The sequence below is a fragment of the Bombus huntii genome, chromosome 12 (genome assembly GCF_024542735.1).
Source record: "Bombus huntii isolate Logan2020A chromosome 12, iyBomHunt1.1, whole genome shotgun sequence".
NCBI classification, from domain to species: domain Eukaryota; kingdom Metazoa; phylum Arthropoda; class Insecta; order Hymenoptera; family Apidae; genus Bombus; species Bombus huntii.
In genome coordinates, this window is record NC_066249.1 from 5,234,364 (window position 1) to 5,255,289 (window position 20,926).

The 20,926-nt window shown below is 44.4% G+C and overlaps 1 protein-coding gene across 7 annotated transcripts; it reads left to right on the forward strand.

The window, feature by feature from the left end:
- The first annotated feature begins 148 nt into the window (after positions 1 to 148).
- On the forward strand, positions 149 to 19,080 carry LOC126871695 (monocarboxylate transporter 12-B). Of its 7 annotated transcripts, none has more exons than XM_050630769.1 (12): positions 149 to 3,032; positions 11,480 to 11,612; positions 12,623 to 12,827; positions 13,166 to 13,306; positions 14,014 to 14,202; positions 14,748 to 14,991; positions 15,387 to 15,585; positions 15,981 to 16,157; positions 16,337 to 16,559; positions 16,806 to 17,045; positions 17,134 to 17,259; positions 17,670 to 19,080. In XM_050630769.1, exons 2-12 carry the CDS (start codon positions 11,493 to 11,495, stop codon positions 17,822 to 17,824), a joined length of 2,019 nt encoding a protein of 672 aa, XP_050486726.1. In that variant the 5' UTR covers positions 149 to 3,032; positions 11,480 to 11,492; the 3' UTR covers positions 17,825 to 19,080. The 7 variants fall into 7 exon arrangements, with proteins under 7 accessions (XP_050486726.1, XP_050486725.1, XP_050486728.1 ...); XM_050630768.1 differs by having other exon boundaries at positions 149 to 1,141; XM_050630771.1 differs by lacking the exon at positions 149 to 3,032 and adding an exon at positions 3,052 to 6,594.
- Positions 19,081 to 20,926: the final 1,846 nt, after the last annotated feature.

Consider the following 20,926-nt stretch of genomic DNA (forward strand, 5'->3'; position numbering starts at 1 on the left):
ACGTCAACCAGGTTGCATTATTGTCAGCGATCGTAACGATGGTTCGTCGGCATCGAACCCTTAACGATTCGACTCTTCTTCCCAATCTGCCGCATATCGTAAATATTACGTATTTGCAACAACACGTTGCCATTGAAACTTTGCGATTTACCGTCCACATGAAAACAAAAGGAATAAATACGTCTACGTTATTGCAAACATTAAACCAACATTACTCAGTTATTTCTCCTTAATATTAAAACTGTCGGAGTGTAATTTTGAGCGCTTCTTTGGATTAAGTTAATATAATATACATGCATATATATTTTCAAAGAAGTGCTCAAAATTACACTATATATATATATGTTTGTAACGTTTATGAAGGCGGGACGTTTGAATATCAAGGATCAAATCACCGTGCAGTGAAAGGCCAAGCCAAAAAGTTCGAAGGCTCGTATCTGGCAAACACGAAATTGTAGAAACGTTTTCGCATTCGGCCGATGGTTTCTCTGTTCCTTTACAAGACATACATGTATAAAAAAGAAGAGGAGCACGCAAATGCTCTGGTGAATCGTAGAACGTCATCACTTTGCAGTGAACTCTTTTCTATCTCCCTCCCTCTCTCCGTCCCGAAGGAACGGTACGAGAGTTCGTCGTGCAATAGGCGTATATTCTTGGCGCGACCTACCTTAAGTAAACTTACACTTTCGTTTAAGCGCCACCGTGCAATAGGAGGGGCGAAACGCAAGAAAACGAGCGGAGGTTTGGCGAAACACCGCCTCCGTTCTGTCGCGCGAGAATTGCAAGTGGCTCGTCGTCGTTTATCGCGACTTCCTCGTACTTTTTCCACCAGTTCACCGCGTGCCTTTCGCCTCTTTCCCGTTCTTCTCCTTCGTCTCTTTTCCTTCTTCTCTCCTTTCTCCCTTTCTCACTCTCTCTCTCTCTCTCTCTTTCTATCTCTCTTTCTCTCTTATTCTCGCTCTATCTTCTATCTTTCTCGCATACGGTCTCGAACTTCAACACCACTGCCGATTTTTATGGCACTCGTCCCCTCGGTCTGTTCTCACTTCTTCTTCGAGCGAAGCAGTCGACACCAGGATACGACTTGCGCGAGTGTGACATCCGAAGTTCGTGCTTCGTTGACGACAATCATGACGCATACGTGAGTGCATTTCGGTACATGCTCGATGATATACGCCGCATTCACGGGGCTCGATACACGTGGATTGCCGTTCGTTTCTGTGAAGTTTATCTCGGTGGTGAAGATATATATATATATATACACATACATCGCGGCAAGGAACGAGGATGAATCGCGGTCGATTCGTGGGAATAACTCTAATGCTCGATAGCAAGAAGAATGCAACGAACAACGTAAATAAATTCCTGTAAAAGAAAATTATCTCGCGAGTTGTTCACGTGCACGGTAATTAAGATCGCGTTCGCGACGCTTTTAAAGAAGATCGAAAACGACGATTTATCTCCGCGTACAACAGTCCAGAGAACTAAATATACGTATTCTTAGATCTGTCGAACGCACGATCAAGCAAAAAGAGAGCTGGTGTGTATTTCTGCGCCATGCGAGTTCGCGCCACACGACGCGATACTGCGTATTCGTGGCACGTGTAGTCGTGCGTCGGCACTGCACGCCGCCCTTTTTCACGCGGGAACTAGCGAAACTTGTACACGAACCAGTTTTAATCATCCGATTTATCAATTGACGAGTCATGGATCGCTTTGGTTATACTCAAACTGCACAAGCGCATCGGTATTATAGAAATTTATCGTGTTTTTCTATGGAAAGGGGGAAAATTTGTTGGCAAATGGCTGCTTCTAAATTGTTCACAGATACCGGACAACCGTCGCTGTGTAAAATTTTTCAGAACTTTTATCGGCGTTTGAATTATGGAATTGTCAAATTACAACTGATAACGACGCTACGAACAAAAGCCGCCACACAACAAAAACGCAATCGGTATTACGATAAACTAATCGAATATAAAAAGCAGGCCGTACTTGAAATACGCTTAACCAACAATTTTCTCGATGCGCAATCATAATATTCTATGCATTTCGTTAATATACGAGTATTACCGCGAAACGAACGGGAGGCAAGGACGCGTGCGCCTAGCCACTTCCATAATAAACCTTTTCGCCATTAATTACGTCATCGAGTTCACTATCACCGCGTCTTGTGGTTGGAAACGTCGAAACGGGTTGCCGAGTGGTTCGGTGGTCACACAATCTCCGCTGATTCGGGTTATCGGACAGTCGCCTCCGGAGTCCTTATCGACGATCAACGGAACTCGCGGCGCCGCGTATCGACCGTTTTAACCGCGGCTCGTTAGCGCTTCTAAGTGCAGCCGTTCGATCTCGTAACCAAGAGGGTGGCGTGTTTCGATTTCGATTGTCGATCGAACGGAGCGCGAATCGTAGCCGTCTCGATTCGTCTCGCATCGAACGAACGTCGATCGTCGATCTCGATTGGATTTAACGCGTGCACGCATATCGTAGCTAACGATCGACTGCGATCCATCGGCGATCGATCAACGGTCGTGAGAATTTCGCTTTACTCTTTGCGAGTCAGGTTCCGTCGTCTCTATCGAGATAACCTCGAATCTCTGTAGAAGAAGCTCGATTCGCGGACAAACGCAAAGAAGACGAAGATCGAGGGAAACGACGATTCGATTACTGGCAAACTTCGAAGAAACCTTCGTATTTAATATAATCGTAACTTTCTACGCTCGTTACGTCACGCTTCGTTCCGGCAGCAGATCATCTGGCGGTATGAGTCGGAGCATGTGTCCAACGAGACGATCCTGTGAGCTCGAAACGGACCAATCTGGCATTCGGTTGTTATCGGTGACCGATGGAAGCCGTGCACACCCGACGGGATACACAGATCGCGCTTACTCTCGGGCACATCGCGCGTACCGTCTTAGTACACGCGCACGACGCGGCCACGAACACGCGCGCGTTCCTCTCTGGCCTCTTTCCTTCGCACCCGCTCCCTGGAATTTCGGCAGTCGGTGACAGTGGCTTGACGAGGAAAGGTAATCAACCGGCCTTAACCGTTTCAGGTTTAACCAGATGTATCTCTCGTCACGGTGTACATAGTAACCGTTACATATGTGCGCGTGTGTACGGGCATACGAAAAGCTTCTCATTCATTTCTTCCGTTTCTTTCAGTTTACGGTAGTGTAAACGCGTGTGTAGTGCACATGTAGGAGTACACGCTTGCGATCGCGTCTATGTATACGTGTTCTGTTGTGTTTTGTATTCCATCGACGCTTAAGCGCACTTCCCGCCTCGAGGTTCGCGCATGCGCGCTCCGCAGCATCCCTTTGCACGTGGTCGTGCACACACGTAAGCTTGTTTTACGTGTACCTTATTGTTATTACGAAATTATCAATTACGAAAGATGCAACGATAAGTTGGACACGCGTCTTTCTACGTTCTTCTCTCTTTTCCGACACACGTATCTTGTTTCACGCGTGTGTGCATACATTTTCTCGCTTATCGTCGATCGAGTCTACGAGACTGTAGCTATCGACGGGAGACCGAACCAAGACGTCTGCTTTTTTCTGTCCCGTTCGATAATAAAAACATAACTTATCTCCGATGCCGATGACGTTCGACCAGACGAAATAGCGTCGTTTCCGAAATTTCCATACGGTAAGGATCGTGCGCGCGTAGCACGCGCATGCGTGCTGCTCGACCGACCAGATCGGAATATTAATTCCGAATCCGTAATGAGAGCCGCTCAACGAATCGACCTTGTCTCGCGTATGAAAATCGCCTGCGTTAATTTCTTTTTCCATTCCCTTTCCGGCTTATCTTTCGATCCGCTTCCCAACTCGGAAACAGATACGTGCCCCTCAGTCCACGTATAAAAACATCATTTTTATTTCCCCTACGAGAAAAAAAAAGTCAATCGGATCGTTGTTCCTCGATCAGTCTTTTCCTTTCCACGATCGCGTTGAAAAACCCGTATAATAATTATCTTTCGCGTCCTCGTTCGCGAATAACCAGCAATTACAACGAGCAGAATGAAATCATTGCGGTGTCGCGCAAACAAGCCTATGATCATCGACGATCGCCTTATTATTATTTAGTAGCCGGTGTTTTTTCTGTTTCTCAAATGTCTCGAATATTTCATCGATCGTCGTTCTATTTAATTTCCGCTTCGGCTCGTTCGGTAAGACATGCAAAACTATGAGAGAAAAGCGCCTGGTAATCGCGTGTTAACGCTTAATGGTAAGCAAACACGATTCTGCGTTTCCGTTTTTTCCTGACCTGGCCAAGCTTCTCAAGATGAGAGAGAAACAAGCATAGCGAGAAACGCGGAGAGACAAAGACGCGTGGGTTGGGTCGAGTGGCCTGCAAAAGGAATGTCGGGTTTATTAGCCCGTTTTAGGTCTATTCCTGAAACACAGTCCATCGTCGATATAGCGTCGAATCGCGAATAATGTTGGTAAATAAACGTGTGCGAAAAATCTGAAAGATAAGTCCTGTTGAACTTTGGCCTCAGCACGTGGCCTCGAGAAGAAGATCGCTTACTCGGCCATACGATTCGTAGGTACGTACTACGTGTAGAATCGTTCATTGTATTACCGGTGCCTTTTCAGCGGTCGAGTCATTCACGTTGACGGTCCGAGTGAATGGGAGCTGGCCCACGAGTTTCGCCCTAATCAATTTCTCGAGAGGGGCAACGAGGCCCGCAGCGGAACTAAATAAGGGATTCGTCGTGCTACCGTTCAATAGACTTCCTCTTTTGCGATTTTTTCGTCCAACTTTTGATCTACATTGGCTTTCGAGCGAAACTCTTCGAGTTCGAGCCACTTTGCCTCGTACAAATTCGAAGATCTCCCTTCGTCGAATCAACGGAGCTTCGAGAAATCGTCCGATAACTGGCTTCTGTCTTTTTTTTTTTTTTTTTTTTAAATTACTCGAGATAGAATTTCGATCTTGATTTTGAAAAACACCGACGAATCATCGAAACGAGTCTCCGCCGGCTACTCCGGCAGCTGCGTATTGTTTACGCGGTACGCTTTTCGTTTGGACCAGCGAAAAATTGAGATAAGTCGGATATCGAAGCACCGATATCGCGCCGATTGCAACGAGTACCAAATTACACGGCACCTTTGATATCAATTTCCTTAGAACAATCACGACACGGAGAAAAGCAGATAGTAATGGCGCTAATTACATTATCTAAACGAGATAGGAACGGATTTACTTGTACGATAACCAACTTTACATTTTGAACGTGTCGTGTGCTCGAGATAAACGACACTTTCACGCAGTTTAAAATACCTGTAACGCGAGCAAATGTTTTGTCGATTAGTTATCGGTTATTGCGTTGAACATCTCGTCGATTTATCTAATCGGCGATCGATCTCGATAGGCGGGAAATGAAAAAGTTTCGTAAACACGGAAATCTTGAACAAGTGGCGATCGTTCGTTCCATCCTTCGATACCCTAGAAAAGTAGATAATTCACCGATCGGTCGAATTTCAGATATCACGGTTTTACGGTATATCGAAGATGTAAAGTCGAAAGTTTGTCAGAGATACGATGTCCGTGAACACACAGCTCGTTTTGTTTTCCATGTCGATACTCCAGAAACACAGATAATTTAATAGTGTCGAGTATTTACGAAATTCCTAGCCACAGATAAAAACGTCTTGACAATGCGCGTTAAGATTCGTTCGTTACGATAATGCATTAACTTGAATATCACCGACGATTGTACGGAAACATGCAAATATTGGTACGATCGGTCGTTTGATTTATCGGGTCAGAAAGCGATGCGCGGACGTCCTCCATTCCGGTGTATACCCCGAAGTACATACTGCGGTTTGTTTCAATATTTATACACGATATCGACTCGCACCGCGCATATAATTTTCCATTCGACTATTATTCCAAGTGTCGAAGTTGCACGAGATAAGGCAGCAAAAGAGTTTCCTCTTTGCTCGGCTATCGACGATTCCTCGACATCGGAGAGTCGAATAAAAGTTTTCTCGAGACAATAATAACGGAAAAGTATATCGAAAAGTACGAGGCGACTGAGTGATGTAATATCGCGGTGTTCGATATCGAATTCGAATTCTGTACGAGAACGATAGCAGCATTCGCAACTTGGATTCTACGAGTCGTTGCTCGATCGACCGCGTCTTCGTTAGAAAGAGCATCCTGTTACCGGTCGGCGATAATTAAAGCGAACGTTGCATGAAAATTCAATTGAAAACCTGACAATTTTCCAATTAGGCACAATATGCCGCTTAAATAGAATTGAACGAGCCCCTAACGAGGGCTTCTTTCCCGCCATCAAAACGAATAGTGTGTTTCCGCGGCGTTTCCAGGAAGACGCGTTCAATACGGTCGCAGCTATCGTCAAATCTACTTCGTTAGATCTTATTCGTTTGCAACGAATAAATAGATTATTTCTTCGGTTTCTCGCGGAATGTTTGCATTTGCTGACGAGAACCACGTTTATTTGTATCGTGGTCGATGGTTTCGCGTGGAAATTGCGCAGATTCGATTCTTCGTAGAATTCTAAAATTCCAAATAAAAGAATTTCTACCGCGAACTGGCTGCTCTTGAAAAATTGTAAGTTGGCAGAAGGGTAATCGTTCGACTTATTTCGGACAGTTTTGAATAATAAAACGATCGAATTCTTCGACTATATATATTATTTTATCTGTATCCCGAGCAACACGAGTAAGAGGCCAGCGAAAGCAACAAAAGTTTTCAAACGCTGATTGGAAAACTTTCACGCCAGAATAGACAAGTTCCAAGAAATATAACTACCCCAACGGAACTTTTACAATCGGTCAGTCTGTCTGAAACGATCGTGGCTACTAACGTCGTTTACGATTTTTAAATTACGTCTTTCAACGAACCCCGCTCTTTGTCCCGCTATAAACAGATGGAAATAAAAATTTAGAAAACTGACAATCACTGCGCGCGATAAGGCAATTTGTTTATGGAACAGAGCGATGGAAGACGATTCGGCTGGACGGTTCACCAGCTTGTCGCAGGTATTCGCTTCGTTTCGTCGTCGCGTACGTTGTCTACGACGGCGAAGAACGAACAATGCAGAGAAAAGAAAAAGACAGAATCCGATGCGTTTGATATCGAGCCAGGAACGAATTCTCGAATAAACGGGCCAGTGCATTGTGTCCAGTATCCAACACGATAATGGCTATCTATCCGCTTTCCATCGATAATTGCCTCTTCTCGTTTCTGAAGCACCGATCCATCGATATCCTTTCGATTTCCTTTTCCGCGTCTCGCTCTCCCGACGCAACTGCTCCAATGGGCCTTCTTTTTATATCGCTATTATTAGGCGAGCCTGACTCTATTCTCAGAGCACGCACCATACAACCGGGGGATTATTTCGAGAAAATATCTTCGCCGGTGTCGGTTCGATATACCGTTGCTTGCTTCCGTGTATCCGGCTATTTTCTCAATGTTGGAGACCCTATCGCAAGACTTTTCCACTACACAACAAGAAACTGGATGTTTCTTTTTCGGTCCTTCGGAGCTCTCGAAATTGTGGTCCCTCGCATTTATAGATTCTCATCGTTAGTTAACTTCCCCAGGGATAAATATTTCTAGCCGCGTAGTTTATACGTAGCAGAGTGTTGAAACGGAGACGGCGATGATCGTTTATCCAGATGTCGGCACTTTTCGTACGTGTTTGGATTTACAATGTTGTTATTATGAAAAGTAAATCGATATCGGTGCGTAGCCGAGTCTCAAGACTCGCAAGTTGAATCTTTCAAACGATCCTCTGATTATCCTGAGAATCTTATCGGGATACCTCGACTGTGTTTAGGATGTTCGCTGAAAGTGGTGTAACGTAAGCAAGCAACAAAGTAAATTTACCCTCAGGTACTGTGTAAACTGTAATATCAGCTGTTTAGAAAGTTGAATAGTCTCGTCGCAGTTTACAGGTGCTCGTTAAATTCAAATTTTGTGCAACTCGGCCTTAAGGACGACAGAAACACCTACGACTAGCGAGCAACAGCTGTGCACGTTGTGTAAATAAGAAGACCGATCTCCACTTTGTTCGCTTTAATTTCTATAACACGGTCTCCAAACGAGAATGTTCATGTTCTCAGTTTGCTGGCCGCGGTAGATACTTAACGTAACTTCGAATGTTGCTCCGGTCCACGGCTATCGATTAGACCGTAATCGTTGGAGTATGTCGATTACGTGTCTCGATCGTTGCAAATTCCAGTTATCATAGCGCAAAAAGTTGCCCCCCGACGTTGGCTATTTGAATTTTCGTAATACGTTCTGAGAACGTGGTTATCATCGATAGAAAATGCCTATTCTTAATTTCTTCGTCGTAGGTAATTAACCCTACAACGAGTGCCATTCTAGCTCGTAGTTATCAATTAATTAGAGCATCAATTATCACCGTTTCAATGGCAGCCTAACGGCAGCCGTTCGAAACCCCGAGCACACCCCAGTTGTTGTAGGACCGAGAGTCGATAAGCGTTCGATTTGGCCACGAATTCGTTGCCTTTCTAACAAAATTTCGACGACCGTTGGACAACGTTGCGATATCCGGTGCGTTCGGGTGGTTTAAAGGTTCGTAGGAAGCTGTGGAGCGAGAGTTAGCCGCGACTTACTAAAAATAAGCGCTCCCCTTATCAGCAGGCTGAGTTTACACAATCCTATTTGCACAATACTCGTCAAACCGTGCAACGATACGGCTTCGTCAGAGAACGTCGTGGTTACACGTGGACCAACAGGACCCTGGACCGTTTCATTTGGCGTTAACCAGCCAGTGTCGAAATCTCTGCTTCGTCCCCTTCTTCGTTTTCTTCCCTTCTGTCTTCTGGGCTAGACCGAAGCAGATTATCCGTGGTTATTCGTATTTATATCTGCTACGACCTTGTGTCCAACGACGACCAGAAGGAATAACGGGCGACAGGAACACGCAGGGGACGTTGACCCAAACCGTTTTCGAGGATTTTCTGTTTGAAGTAATTTCGACGCTCGTGCGAGAAATATGGGACGTTGGTAGAACGATCGTGAACGAAATGTTCGTCGAGGAAAGTAACGGGAAAATGTTTCGGATTCGATCGAGTCTTTGCTCTATACGTATGTGTACGTTTATTACCATCATATTGTTATCCAAACTAAAGACGGTTGCGATCCTATCGACAAGCTGGCAAACAAGATCGATCGAATCGAGAGATAATCCAAAGTATCGAATAATCGTCGCTGAAATCTTTCGATCAAGTCGCTAATACGAGATGCAATCTTGCGTTTATCAAAATCTTGGTAAGCTTATCTGGCAATTTCCTGTGGTAATTTCGACTCGAAGGTGAAGTACGATGTTAATTCGTGACGATTGTTGTCTCGGTGATCCTGGAATGCGTAACTTTTTCCACGATAGCTCGACTTTCGTGCGTTTAGGAAGCCGACAATCACGCGAAGATAAACGCGTTGTAATTTAGAAAGCAGTAGCGAACGAATTAATTCCAAGAGAAATATTATTCGTCCGAAATCTCGGAATTTATTTCCTTTCGTTCTTCCATCAACGATATCACGATGCTCTGAAAGATTTGTGAGCGTTGTAAGAGAGTACATAGTAAACATAGATTAAAACGATTTACCGTGTTTTCAGAGATGCGTTTTGTTTGATACGCAAACGACGCGAAATTGGCTAACATAGGCCGTATCTTATCATTCACAGAATACGACATACAAACACGCCCGTTTATTAGAGCAGCGGCCTGTTCTCGGCCGATCAATTGTCCATGGTCCTACCATCGTCGAACCATCGACGACAGACTATCTTCCGGTGTTTCGCGAACAACAGACAGGTGGACCATTCCTTGGTCAACTTCGCAGCCTGTGTAGGAGCGTTCCAAGTTATTCGTTCGCTCTCAAATACTTCAGCCTTGTGTGAAAAGTTATTTTTTTTCATGGCTAAATCCTAGATGCACGTAATGCATGGTATGTAATGACAATTTATTACTTTTATCTTCGTAAAGCTTCTATTTTTTATGAAACATTTATGTCGATCCGTTTTTCCGATATCTTATTAACATTAATTTCAAGAATATCGTGATTACTTATGCAATCGTGATATATAGATTTCCATCGGCAACGATTAAAAAACTCGAGGTTACTCTAACGGAGCACATGCTTCCAACGTTGAAATTCATTCTCGGCTGAAGGTCGGTCAAGAACATTGAGAAAGGTCAAGGCCGGCCGAACATATCGAACAATCGGCACGTGACTTGAACTATCAACCCGTTTGGGATCGGCATGGTCGATTGTTCGTGTGGCAATTTAACGAGCTGATTGCTCTTTCGCCCGTGGGACTGTACTTCGTGTATGTGGCCGTATCAGCTGTGAGAAATTTTCTCAGCAGAAACTTCGTCCTTAATCGAGTTCTTCGTTGTACGTTGAACATCACGGTCAATGGTCGAGGTACGCGTGTCCTCGTTCCAGTGAATCAGAATTAGTGCGATTCGTCACGTTTCAACCGAACTTTTCCTTTCGATTTCGCGTAGTGGCCCGTGGCTCGTTTGAACGAACGTAGATGACGATTCTTTTTTCGATAATTGCTTCAGCTCGTTGGTAAATGTTGGTAAGTAACATTATCCAGTCACATCGTCCTTGACCTACCTCATACTAGCCGTAATCGTATCAAACTGGACCAGCTGGTTACGAAACTGCTGGCTGTTGATGAAACAACGAAAGACAGAAGCGTGGAACCGCACGAGACTTGTTTTCTTCGACGATATCCGTCCGTAATTCCGCCCACTCGTCGGATGTTTATCGAGACGTCACTTTCTTCCTGATACCGGCCACTGTTGGCTCCCATCGCCACGTTTACGACATATTGTATGCTACATAAAACTGGCTATAAAATCTATGATTCACACAGACTGCTGCACAGTAGCACACTTCCAGTTGAGGATTCCAGTTGTCCGCGAGTGAAGCCAATCCGTGTCTAGACGCTTTTTCCATTTCTTTCGCGATCCATCTCGTCCATCTCAACGTTCGCCTGTTGCAATGTGCGCTTTATGACTTTGTGCTCGTTATATCCCATTGACATCTTCGATATTACGACCCTTCGTTGGACAGGGTTGGTAGAGGAGGGGTCGTAAAGGATAGAAAGGTCGCGGAAAGAAGGAAAGTCTCGTCGTCGATTCCTCCCCCGTCTCGCGGCACCGCGTGCACGTGCATAATTTATAGGTATGATAATACACGCGTATTTACGTTATGTAGCATCGTGCACGACGAGTACGGCGAGTCGCAGCGCGGATCGAGCACGATGCAAACAAATACTTAATCAAGTTACTCGCTGATAGATAATGATATACAAATTACAAAACGTACGAACGTAGTCGTTCGCTTTTCGACCTTATCTTCGTCGCGTTCGCCTTCGTTTCGATTCATCTCTTTCTTTTTATTTTCACGATCTATCACGCTCTTTGCAACGGTCCATCCTCTGTTCCAGTCAACCGTGGACGATGATGGCGTCATTGGAGAATAAAGTGGATGAACAAGTCAGCAAGGTACCGCAGCAGAATGGAGGCAATTGCAGGAACGAGGAACTGCAGTTGGAAGACTTTCGAGATAACAATAACGAGGTGAGACACTGCAGGACTGATCTGAACGTAACTGTATCGCGCTTCGGTAGTCGTACGGACTGTGCAAATCAGACGACAGGGATCGGTTCGTTCGGGATGAGCGACGTTACCGCTGTTAATCGTAGAATACGACACCTCGATGATCGTTGACATTCCTTTCAAACGATGTATTTTCAGTGACTGGCTCGGTTATTTTCGTAAATTTTCCACTGTAAGAAAGCTAACAGGGAAGAAGCTTGCCAGATACGAGATCCGAAAGACAAGCTACGCGTAATAAGATATTTAAAATTTGCGAACGTTACTCTACGATTTACGTATTCGTTTTGCCGAGAAGAGCGGTCAGCTTGGGTACAACGTGCGCGAGAGAAAAGTTCCAACGATGCTGGAACAGTGGCGAAACTTGCGAAACGCGGAGCTGCTCCGATGCTCTGTAAAGAGATTAGCAACAATCGTCGGCGATATCGTTGCACGAGACTAAAAATACTGGCCGTAGTAATTCATAAATCGAGTTCTCTGTTAAAGTGAATCGGTATCAGCGTCACATGGCGCGGTCGCGGTCGCGGTCGTCGGTTCGATAACACGTCAGAGTTTTGGGTCACGCGCGGTCTAGCAAAACGCGAAAGTCGCCGGCTTGGACGGTTTCAGACGTTCTTTAGCCTTGATCTCGAGCACCTTGTGAATTTCCACGAATGACGGTGTTGAAACGTTCGTCGCTGGCCGTCCACCGAGCCACACGATCTTTCCTGCCTTCAGCTTCCGAATCTCCTTCTTGTTTTTACAAACTGCCAGATGTTCTTTGTTGGCCCGTGTAAGTACCTTGGAAACTTGAAACGACGACCTAACGAAAATTGAGCCGCAAGAAACGAGAAACCGATCCTGCATCGTGTTTTAGCTCGTCTTCGGTTGCCTATTAGCATGGTAATCGAAGGAAAGTTTCAAGGAAAGCACGAAACTTCTGCTAGAAATACATTTTCATGCACGTGAAAACTTTTTGTCGTTGGTGTTGACAGAGCATCGAGGTGGAGATGGTGGTGCCACCGGATGGTGGATGGGGTTGGATGATCGTCGCAGCCTCCTTCATGTGCAACCTCTTCGTGGACGGCATCATTTTTAGCTTCGGTGTCTTTCTCAACGATATTTCCGAAGCTTTCGCAGTGTCGAAGGCGAGAGTGGCGCTGGTTGGTTCGTTGCAGTCTGGATTTTATCTTATGGCTGGTCAGTGACAAAAAAAGAGCGTATAAATATAAATCATCCGATAGGCCGTGAGATAATTGAAAAACACATTTTGTATCGAACGTCGAATTAATTTTTCTTCTTAATTCTTTCTGCTTTATTCCCTGACTTATCTCATTTATTTTTAAAGTATCTTCTTAATTAGCCGTCAACGTAATAGCTCCAAGTATAATTAGCTTTTTCTATAACGTCGTATAACTTGATAGCAAAATTCCGATTACAGCGCATTATAACACGACATTTCCCTTTTCAACGCGCAATATCGTTGATTTTAACGATAAATTAATTTTCAGTATGGATCGCTTGTGTTTTATTCGCAGGCCCATTCGTGTCAGCATTGGCCAACAGGTACGGTTTTCGTCTGGTAGCGATCCTTGGAAGCGTGATAAGTTGCAGCGCCTTTGTCCTGTCGTACTTCAGCACTTCCATCGAGTTCCTCTATATCTCTTACGGCGTGCTCGGTAAGTTCTTATCCTACGTACAGGGTAGAGCGTCCAACAGTGTACTGAGATGTTACGTTCTGGCTGTTGGAAGCTGCGAATGTTGTTCAAATTTCAATGTTGGACAAATTTGCACGATTTCCAGGCATTTGCATATTCTTCGACGCACTTTTGTCTTTGGTAACACCTACGTAACACCTTGGAAGCTGCGCGAACATTCGGCTACGTTCTTTCGAATATACCACCCTGTATACGCTTGTTCCGCACCAAGTTTCTACCGCCTGGACAGAAAAGTTTCCCTTTTATCCTGGTGTTCCATTTTGCATGCAAAGAACGTTCCCCTTTCGAGTCACGTGAACGACGTCACTTTCCATCGCGTCGCGTTCTCGCGATCGAAATTTCTTGAATAAAAAAAGACAGGCAAAAGGGAGGAACGGGTGCACCTAAAACTAACGTTAACTTTCATACTGAAATTATTGCGACTGGAGAATTCGTTAAAATTCCTTTCGCACGATAAAACGATGCGCTCTCGACTAACGTTTAATTTTCATATGCAAAGAACCGGAACCTTTTTAAGTAAAAAGAAAGAGAGAAAAAATTGCTGTCGCGCGATCGTCGAAACGCGGGTCCCAAGTAGAGCAGCGACGATTTAAATAAAAAATTCCATTCCGTGATTCATCGTTTCTATTTCTCCCGTTTCACGTGGTATTTGTGTCTTGCATTGTTAGGAGGTATCGGGGCAGGCCTGATTTACGTGCCGGCTGTCATAACTACCGGATTTTATTTTGAAAGATGGCGAGCGCTGGCTACCGGGATCGCGGTCTGCGGATCCGGAATCGGCGCTTTCATGCTCGCGCCTATCTCAGACATACTGGTGAAGCAATTCGGTTGGAGGGGCGCCTTGCTCTTCCAAGCAGGTAATCGATAAAACATCCGGTTGATCCACCTTTGATATCGCAACGCCAGTCTTTGATTGAATTCGAGAGAATTTTTCTAAGATTCTTTAACAACGATATCATCGATTCGGTGATTTGTCAATAAGATAGTATCGATGTTATCGTCTTGTAGCGTGTTTGACAAACGTTCCATTGTTTTGTCATTCGACACTCTCTTTTCGAGCAAACAGTGGAAACTTTAGGATTGTATTTCCACAGAGCGTTGTTCAAACACTTTCGCTTGTCCAATGTTATCGACGAAGTTTTCCACTCGTTTTAACGTTTCTTTATTTTTTATATTGGAAGTTGAAACAGCAGTTTCAATCCAGGACTGATCGAAAGTTTCTATTTCGCGATATTAACACGTTAACGATAATCCCTTACGGGGTGCGTAGTTAAAATCGAGCAATGACCTGTATACGTAGTCAACGACGTAGTCAACTGGTTAAAAAAAAAATTATACGGATATATAATAAACAAGTATTTTACGTTAGAACATTTCCAGAACGTTGCTTGAAATGTCATAGGAATGCTGTTAAATTGTGCCATTTTCGGTGCCATGTTCCGTCCATTGAAGTCAACGCGGATTAAGGTGAAATCCAGCCCGGAGAACGCGGGTTTAGAAGTAAAAAGCAGTTTGATGGCAAGGGGAGTGTCCACGGCGTCGTTGCATTGTATGCAACCAGGCAGAAGCGGTTTCTTTGGAACCAATAACAATACCGATTACCCAACGGCTGCTGAGCTGCTTGGAAGCAACCCCAACATAGTAAAGTAATAATTAAATCTCCATCTATTTTCAACTTTTCGAAAGTACTACGATCTTAAAGCTAGAAAAAACCCTTTATTTATGTACTTTGAAATGTTCACTCGAAATATGAATTGCGATAAATTCGAAGGGAATACTCCGAGAAATAGAAATTGCCAACTTCGTACAAGTTTCGTTCGTAGAGATTACAGTCCCTTATTTAAGGCGTAAAACGTGCTGCGAGTTGCACGCTACAGTTAGAAGAAAAGTAGCAGTTAAACGCGGTCGAACCAACACGATGAACGAGTCTTAAGTCGACAAACTCGTAAAGATAGAAGAAACGTTAAGCTACGAAGAAGTAGAAGGAAAGGGGACTGGGTTTCAGACAGTGGGTGCTGATTTGACAAACTTCTTATTGCAGCGCCTCCAAGTCGTTGCATTCTCTTCATAAGATTCACGCGGAGCTGCGAACTCTGGAAAGGAAGTTGAGTAGCTCGGAGAAGCGGCTGTCCGTGCCGATCTATCCAGAGTTGGACGTGAACATGGACGAGAAGATGGTCGAAGAGGAGAACAATCTCCTCGGTGGAGATGTGGAGAGACTGAATGGCAAAGTGCCCACGGTGAGCGTAAAACACTCATCTCGCGTTATTCTAACTTTTAAACGGGTCAGAATGCGCGAACGTTTCTAACGTTCTACGTTGTTATCGGTTGTCTCGGGCCGAGTAAATAGGGGCAAATAAATAATTATTTATCGTTATGCAGAGCCAAGCTACCGTCCTGCGAAAGCTTCGCGAGAATTCCAAAAGATGAACGATGTTTTACGATTCGTAGAAAAAAACGCAAATTGTAGAAAGATCAACAATTGGTTATGCTAGGATACTCGTGGCGATACGTGTAGTTTGCGGACACTACTGAACTTTTATGGCATTTTTATGGCAGTTGCTGTGCCAGCAGGATTCATTTAGCCGCGATAACAGTACGTTCTGGTTAAGCGAGTAGAGGAAATTGTTGGCAGATTCGCAGACATACGATCAGCGGTAGACGACTGCGCGCGGACTCGGACTGCAGCCAGAAATCGCTGAAGATGGGCAACAGGCGAAACCCATTCAGCAAGGATCCGCAGAGACCGTTCTACAGGGACGATATCTTTTACGGCGGTTCCCTGAACAGACTGCCGCATTACAAATCGCAGGTAAAAAAACGGAACGAAATACCGTCGAATGCTTCAAGTTGGCTTGAAAAAAGTACATTTTTTTACGAATTACACGAGTTTACGGTGTCTGCAAATTGTAACAGTAAATGATGGATCTTTTCATGTAGACACGACTACTCTCGAACGATTCATACATTTTTTAACCACCATTTGCACAGCAATCGTCCGTTGGCTATCACATGTCTGTCACGCGTTTGCCTACTGCGACGGACGTCGCCGAAGAGGAGAGTGGAAGCTGTTACATCTGTCCAGAGAGCGTACGCCGAATCTTGACGACAATGCTCGATTTGAGTCTCCTTAAGAGTCCATCTTTCTTGATCCTGGCTATATCCGGTGGACTTACGATGATGGGCTTCTATACACCTTTTATGTACGTCCCAGGTATCGTATCACGTTTCATCAAATCGTTTCTTTCCCATTTTTAAAAGCTTCGAAAGCTGCCGACAAAAGTATCCCATTTTCCCCCGCTATCTTCGCGGCATTTCGAAAATATCGAATCCGCCAAAGAAAAGAGAAGAAAACTCGAAGGATATCGGTTCGATTTTATCCGACCGAGTGTCCCGTTTTAAAAATCGACTATGCGCCAAAAAGACGAAAGAAACCAGCGTGGTCGATTCTGTTCTGCAGATCGAGCCCAATTGGCAGGCATCGAGGCCTCGACCGCTATGTTTCTTGTCTCTGTGATCGGTATCGGCAACACCATTGGCCGTGTCGTGTGTGGATTGGCTAGCAGCTTGCCAGGAGTCAACGCGTTGGTCGTCAACAATATATTCATCAGTGCCGCTGGCCTCTTCACCATTTTCTCCGGATTATCTCTCAGCAAGGGCTACCAGTTCTTTTACGCTGCCGGTTTTGGCACTAGCATATGTAAGTATATGGTGGTTACCAAGCTCGAGGATATCGTTTCTGGTGTTTCAAATCCGTAGATATCGAGTTAAAATTTCTGTCATTGCAGCTGTCTTCGCCTCGCTGCGATCGATCCTGGTGGTAGATCTCCTGGGACTAGAGAAACTGACCAACGCTTTCGGATTGCTTCTTTTGTTTCAAGGCGTGGCAGCTGCCGTAGGCGCGCCTCTCGCAGGTGATTAGAAAATATCGATTCTCATGCCCAGAGGGGATGTTACGCGACAATATATCGGAACGTTGTTGTGCAACAGCGATATAAATCACGAACGTTTCATATTATTACACTTTACGATAGAGTGATCGATCGTGATACATTTGAATGTTGAATCAAAAGTCACCGGCAACTAATGCCGTTTCGATCGTGTAATTAATTAGCATCGATCTCGAGACGCGAGATACAGATCGCGGAATAAATTTCATGAGATACTTTCATAAATTGAGAATACAGATAAGATAAGACGACGATGGATAAGTACACGCTTGAAAGTCGTCTAATCTATTTTTACAAGTGTAAGTAATTTCGTATGTTTCAACGTGTTAATTAGTATTATACGATAAAAAGACGCATCGGTCCAATTTGTTTAGGTATCTTCATGGATGCAACCGGAAGCTACGACGCCTCGTTTTACCTGTCTGGTAGCTTGATCTTTCTGTCGGCTGTGATCTGTTACCCCTTGAAGAGAATCAACGTGTGGGAGACTAAAAAGAACGGCGACAAATGCAGCGACGATCCATCCTAGTCCTGGTCGACGTCGAGCGCAAGACAGAACGCCGAAGACTGAAGTCTATCACGTATTCTCGTTGTCGGCCACCGTGTGTGTTTGTACATACTAACGCGTAAATAATTTATAACACGACTGCTCGAATCGATAATTAATCCGTGTGGTGGCAGCAGGACCAGCGTGATCATCGTAGCTATGAGAACACGTGGCAAAGGAGCTCGTCCGTGTTCCATCTTCGAACTCGGTCGATCTTTGGAACTAAAACGGTCTATCGAGACGTTCAGGAGGGTGCAACTGACGATTCCATGGTCAGAGGAATACCGTCCAGAGTATAAAGATTCTGTCCAAACCTAAGGTCGAGCTTTGTATTCCCATGAAACGTCGGAGTGCTCTTTTCGTATTCCGAGTAGCGCGTGAACATGTCGCGAACTCGCTGTCAGCTTTTACGCTGTTTTTAATCACCGACGTGCCTTCTCGTATCTTACAACGGATGGTTGGGAGTCGTGAGATATTTTTCTAGATCGTTCGATGACGGAAGATATGTGTTCGTTGTTACGTGCCTTGCGTTTTCATAAAGAGATTTTACTCGAAGGTTCCCACGTAATTCATTGCGATGCTTTATAATTGATAATTCGCCGATCTCCTGTTAATTTACAGGGATTGCAAGGATTTTAGAATGTAAGGAAGACGTTTGTATATCAACACGCGCCTCCGGAAGAACGGATTATTGCTTTACTCCTATGTACTATGTTCTATTTGATGCAGCTTCGCTACGATTCTATACTGTCAAAAATCTTATTTATAGCGCGATATCGTAAATACGATCGTATACACCTATTTCCTTATTGCGATGCTGCAGACGGGAATAATTACGCTGCTTTATCTATTGTACATCTCGCATCGTTTCGAGAGGAATGCGCATGGAACGTTTGTATCTCTAGGAAGATTGGCGCGCGAAGGCGAAGTGAATATTCTCGTTAAATCGATCGATCACGCCTTCCACTTCCGCGAATATCTTATAAAACGCGTTTCTATAATGAATAAGCAACACACTGTTACACGCGAAGGCGTATGTACTTGCATAAACGAGTACACGTAATCTAGATAGATCGTGCATCCGTTCTGGTGCAATGCTATTTATAGAGTTAATTAATCACTAAACCGACATCCGGCAGCGTGGTTCCGGATGTTCGGCTCACCACTAGGTGTTTAAGGATTTGCTCAAAAATGAAATCCGTTCCTATTGTTCCTAATTAATTATCTACTCTAGCATTTTTCTTTGTGTTTCCTTTTTTGTTTTTGTTTCCTTAGAATTATTCGACGCGCTTCGTGACGATGTAGCGTTGCATCGTTCCGCGGAGGATCGATCATTTCATTACTTAAGAATGTATTTAACAGTGCCGCAAAAAATAACGTTCGTCGAAGAAGGTACAAAAATATTGTACCGAGTGTACCGCGGCAGATAAACGTGTGAAAAAATTCAGTCGCAGCTAGCATTTCGAAACACAGTGGAAGAACGTATAATCCGCTTTTAAACTAAAGACCATCTTACCTGTTACGATACACACCCCGTTTCCAATCTACGAAGTACGAACGAAAAGTCGATATTGTTCAGAGTGCGTACGACGCGCGTGATGCCAGTGATCCGAATCGAACACGCGATACAACCTACGGTACGAAACAATCGGAAAAGAAAATATCGGAGAAGAAGAAAAACACGCGTGGATGTATTTTCCGATCGCGATATTTTCCTAACTTTCTAAGCTACCCTCTCTCCTCGCCAAACCGTTTTCTACGCGAGCTTCGACACGTCGCATCAAAGTGCGACACGTGCCAAATGTGATATTCCATTAGACGGCGTAACGTTTGTTTCGATAGGTAATCGAGTCTCGTGGAAATAGATTGTACGAACTCGTTTTCAGACATATACTTGATCGCGTGTCACGAGGATGGTCGCCGCGTGATACGCGTCGCATACTTGCTGATTGACAGCGAAACGATATTGTTACACAAATGTGTAAACGTGTAATTAAATATCAAGACTACGAAAAGGAAAGAGATAAAAGACGAGGAACGCCTGAAACTTGAATTTTCCATGCGGTTCGCCCTGCCTTGTACGTTCCTTCTGTTCTGCCACTCCTACTGTCTCCAACGTACGACGCAACATCGCTCGTAAATGTTATAAATTATTTATCAGCGTGTATACGTACGATCGTTGAAACGTTTGTTGTATTTGATCGTATGCGTGGTTTTCCTGTTCTTTATTGCCAATTACGAGCTGCAAATCCGGCATACAATTTATCACTTTTCATGTTACCTTTATTGCGCTCGATTCATATGTTTTGCGAAGCCATTCGTTAACGCAACCTGGAATTCCCTCTTCCTTCGGCCGTGCGTGTTATCTCGTTTTAACAAGGGCGAGGATTCTCGACGACGTTGTCTTCTCCGTGAGTTCTTCGGTTTTACGATCCAGACCGAAAGACGACGAACTGTTTCAAGGGGGCAGGTTACCTTTTTCGTCGTCTACGAGAAGCGTTAAAGATCATCGGAGAACAGGACTCTTTCCTTAATGGTATCTTTTAATCTTCAATCTCTTTCTTCTCTTCTGCCCCGTATTTTCTTCGTTTCTAAAAAATGTTTTTTTAGCAGATACGTATGTACCTGGAACACGTCGAAGTACTATCACGTTATAAGGCAGAGCAGAGTTTCGCGTGCACGAGATCGATATTATCCTCATCAGTGCGTATTGGAATCCGTAACGAAGCGGCAGTGATACGAAACAACGCGCCCAAGCTATCTGCCGGAGAAACAGATAATTCTCGCTAGTCAAACCAACCAGAGAATTTCCTAATCTTCTAACGAATCGGCCAGATTGAAAATCGTATGTTCGTCATTTCTCCGATAATTCTTATCGGCCATTAAATTACTCCCCGAGCTTCCACCCGTTCGTTCCAGATTTTTTTCCAAAGCGAACTTTACGATTCTCGTCTAGAAATTTGGTCACCGTGTCGCAGCAGTCGTGGTCAAAGCTTCTGCCGAGGTATAAGTTCAAAGAAGAAGGTCGTGCGACGAGGAGAGGAGGAACGTGTTTAACGAACGGCAATAATTTATGCCCGGGCA

Coding starts and splice junctions, on each gene's coding strand:
- LOC126871695 (XM_050630768.1), top strand. CDS start 480: ATGGTTTCTCTGTTCCTTTACAAGACATACATGTATAAAAAAGAAGAG. Junction 15,586..15,980: donor TGAATGGCAAAGTGCCCACG/GTGAGCGTAAAA, acceptor AATTGTTGGCAG/ATTCGCAGACATACGATCAG. Junction 16,158..16,336: donor TGCCGCATTACAAATCGCAG/GTAAAAAAACGG, acceptor CCATTTGCACAG/CAATCGTCCGTTGGCTATCA.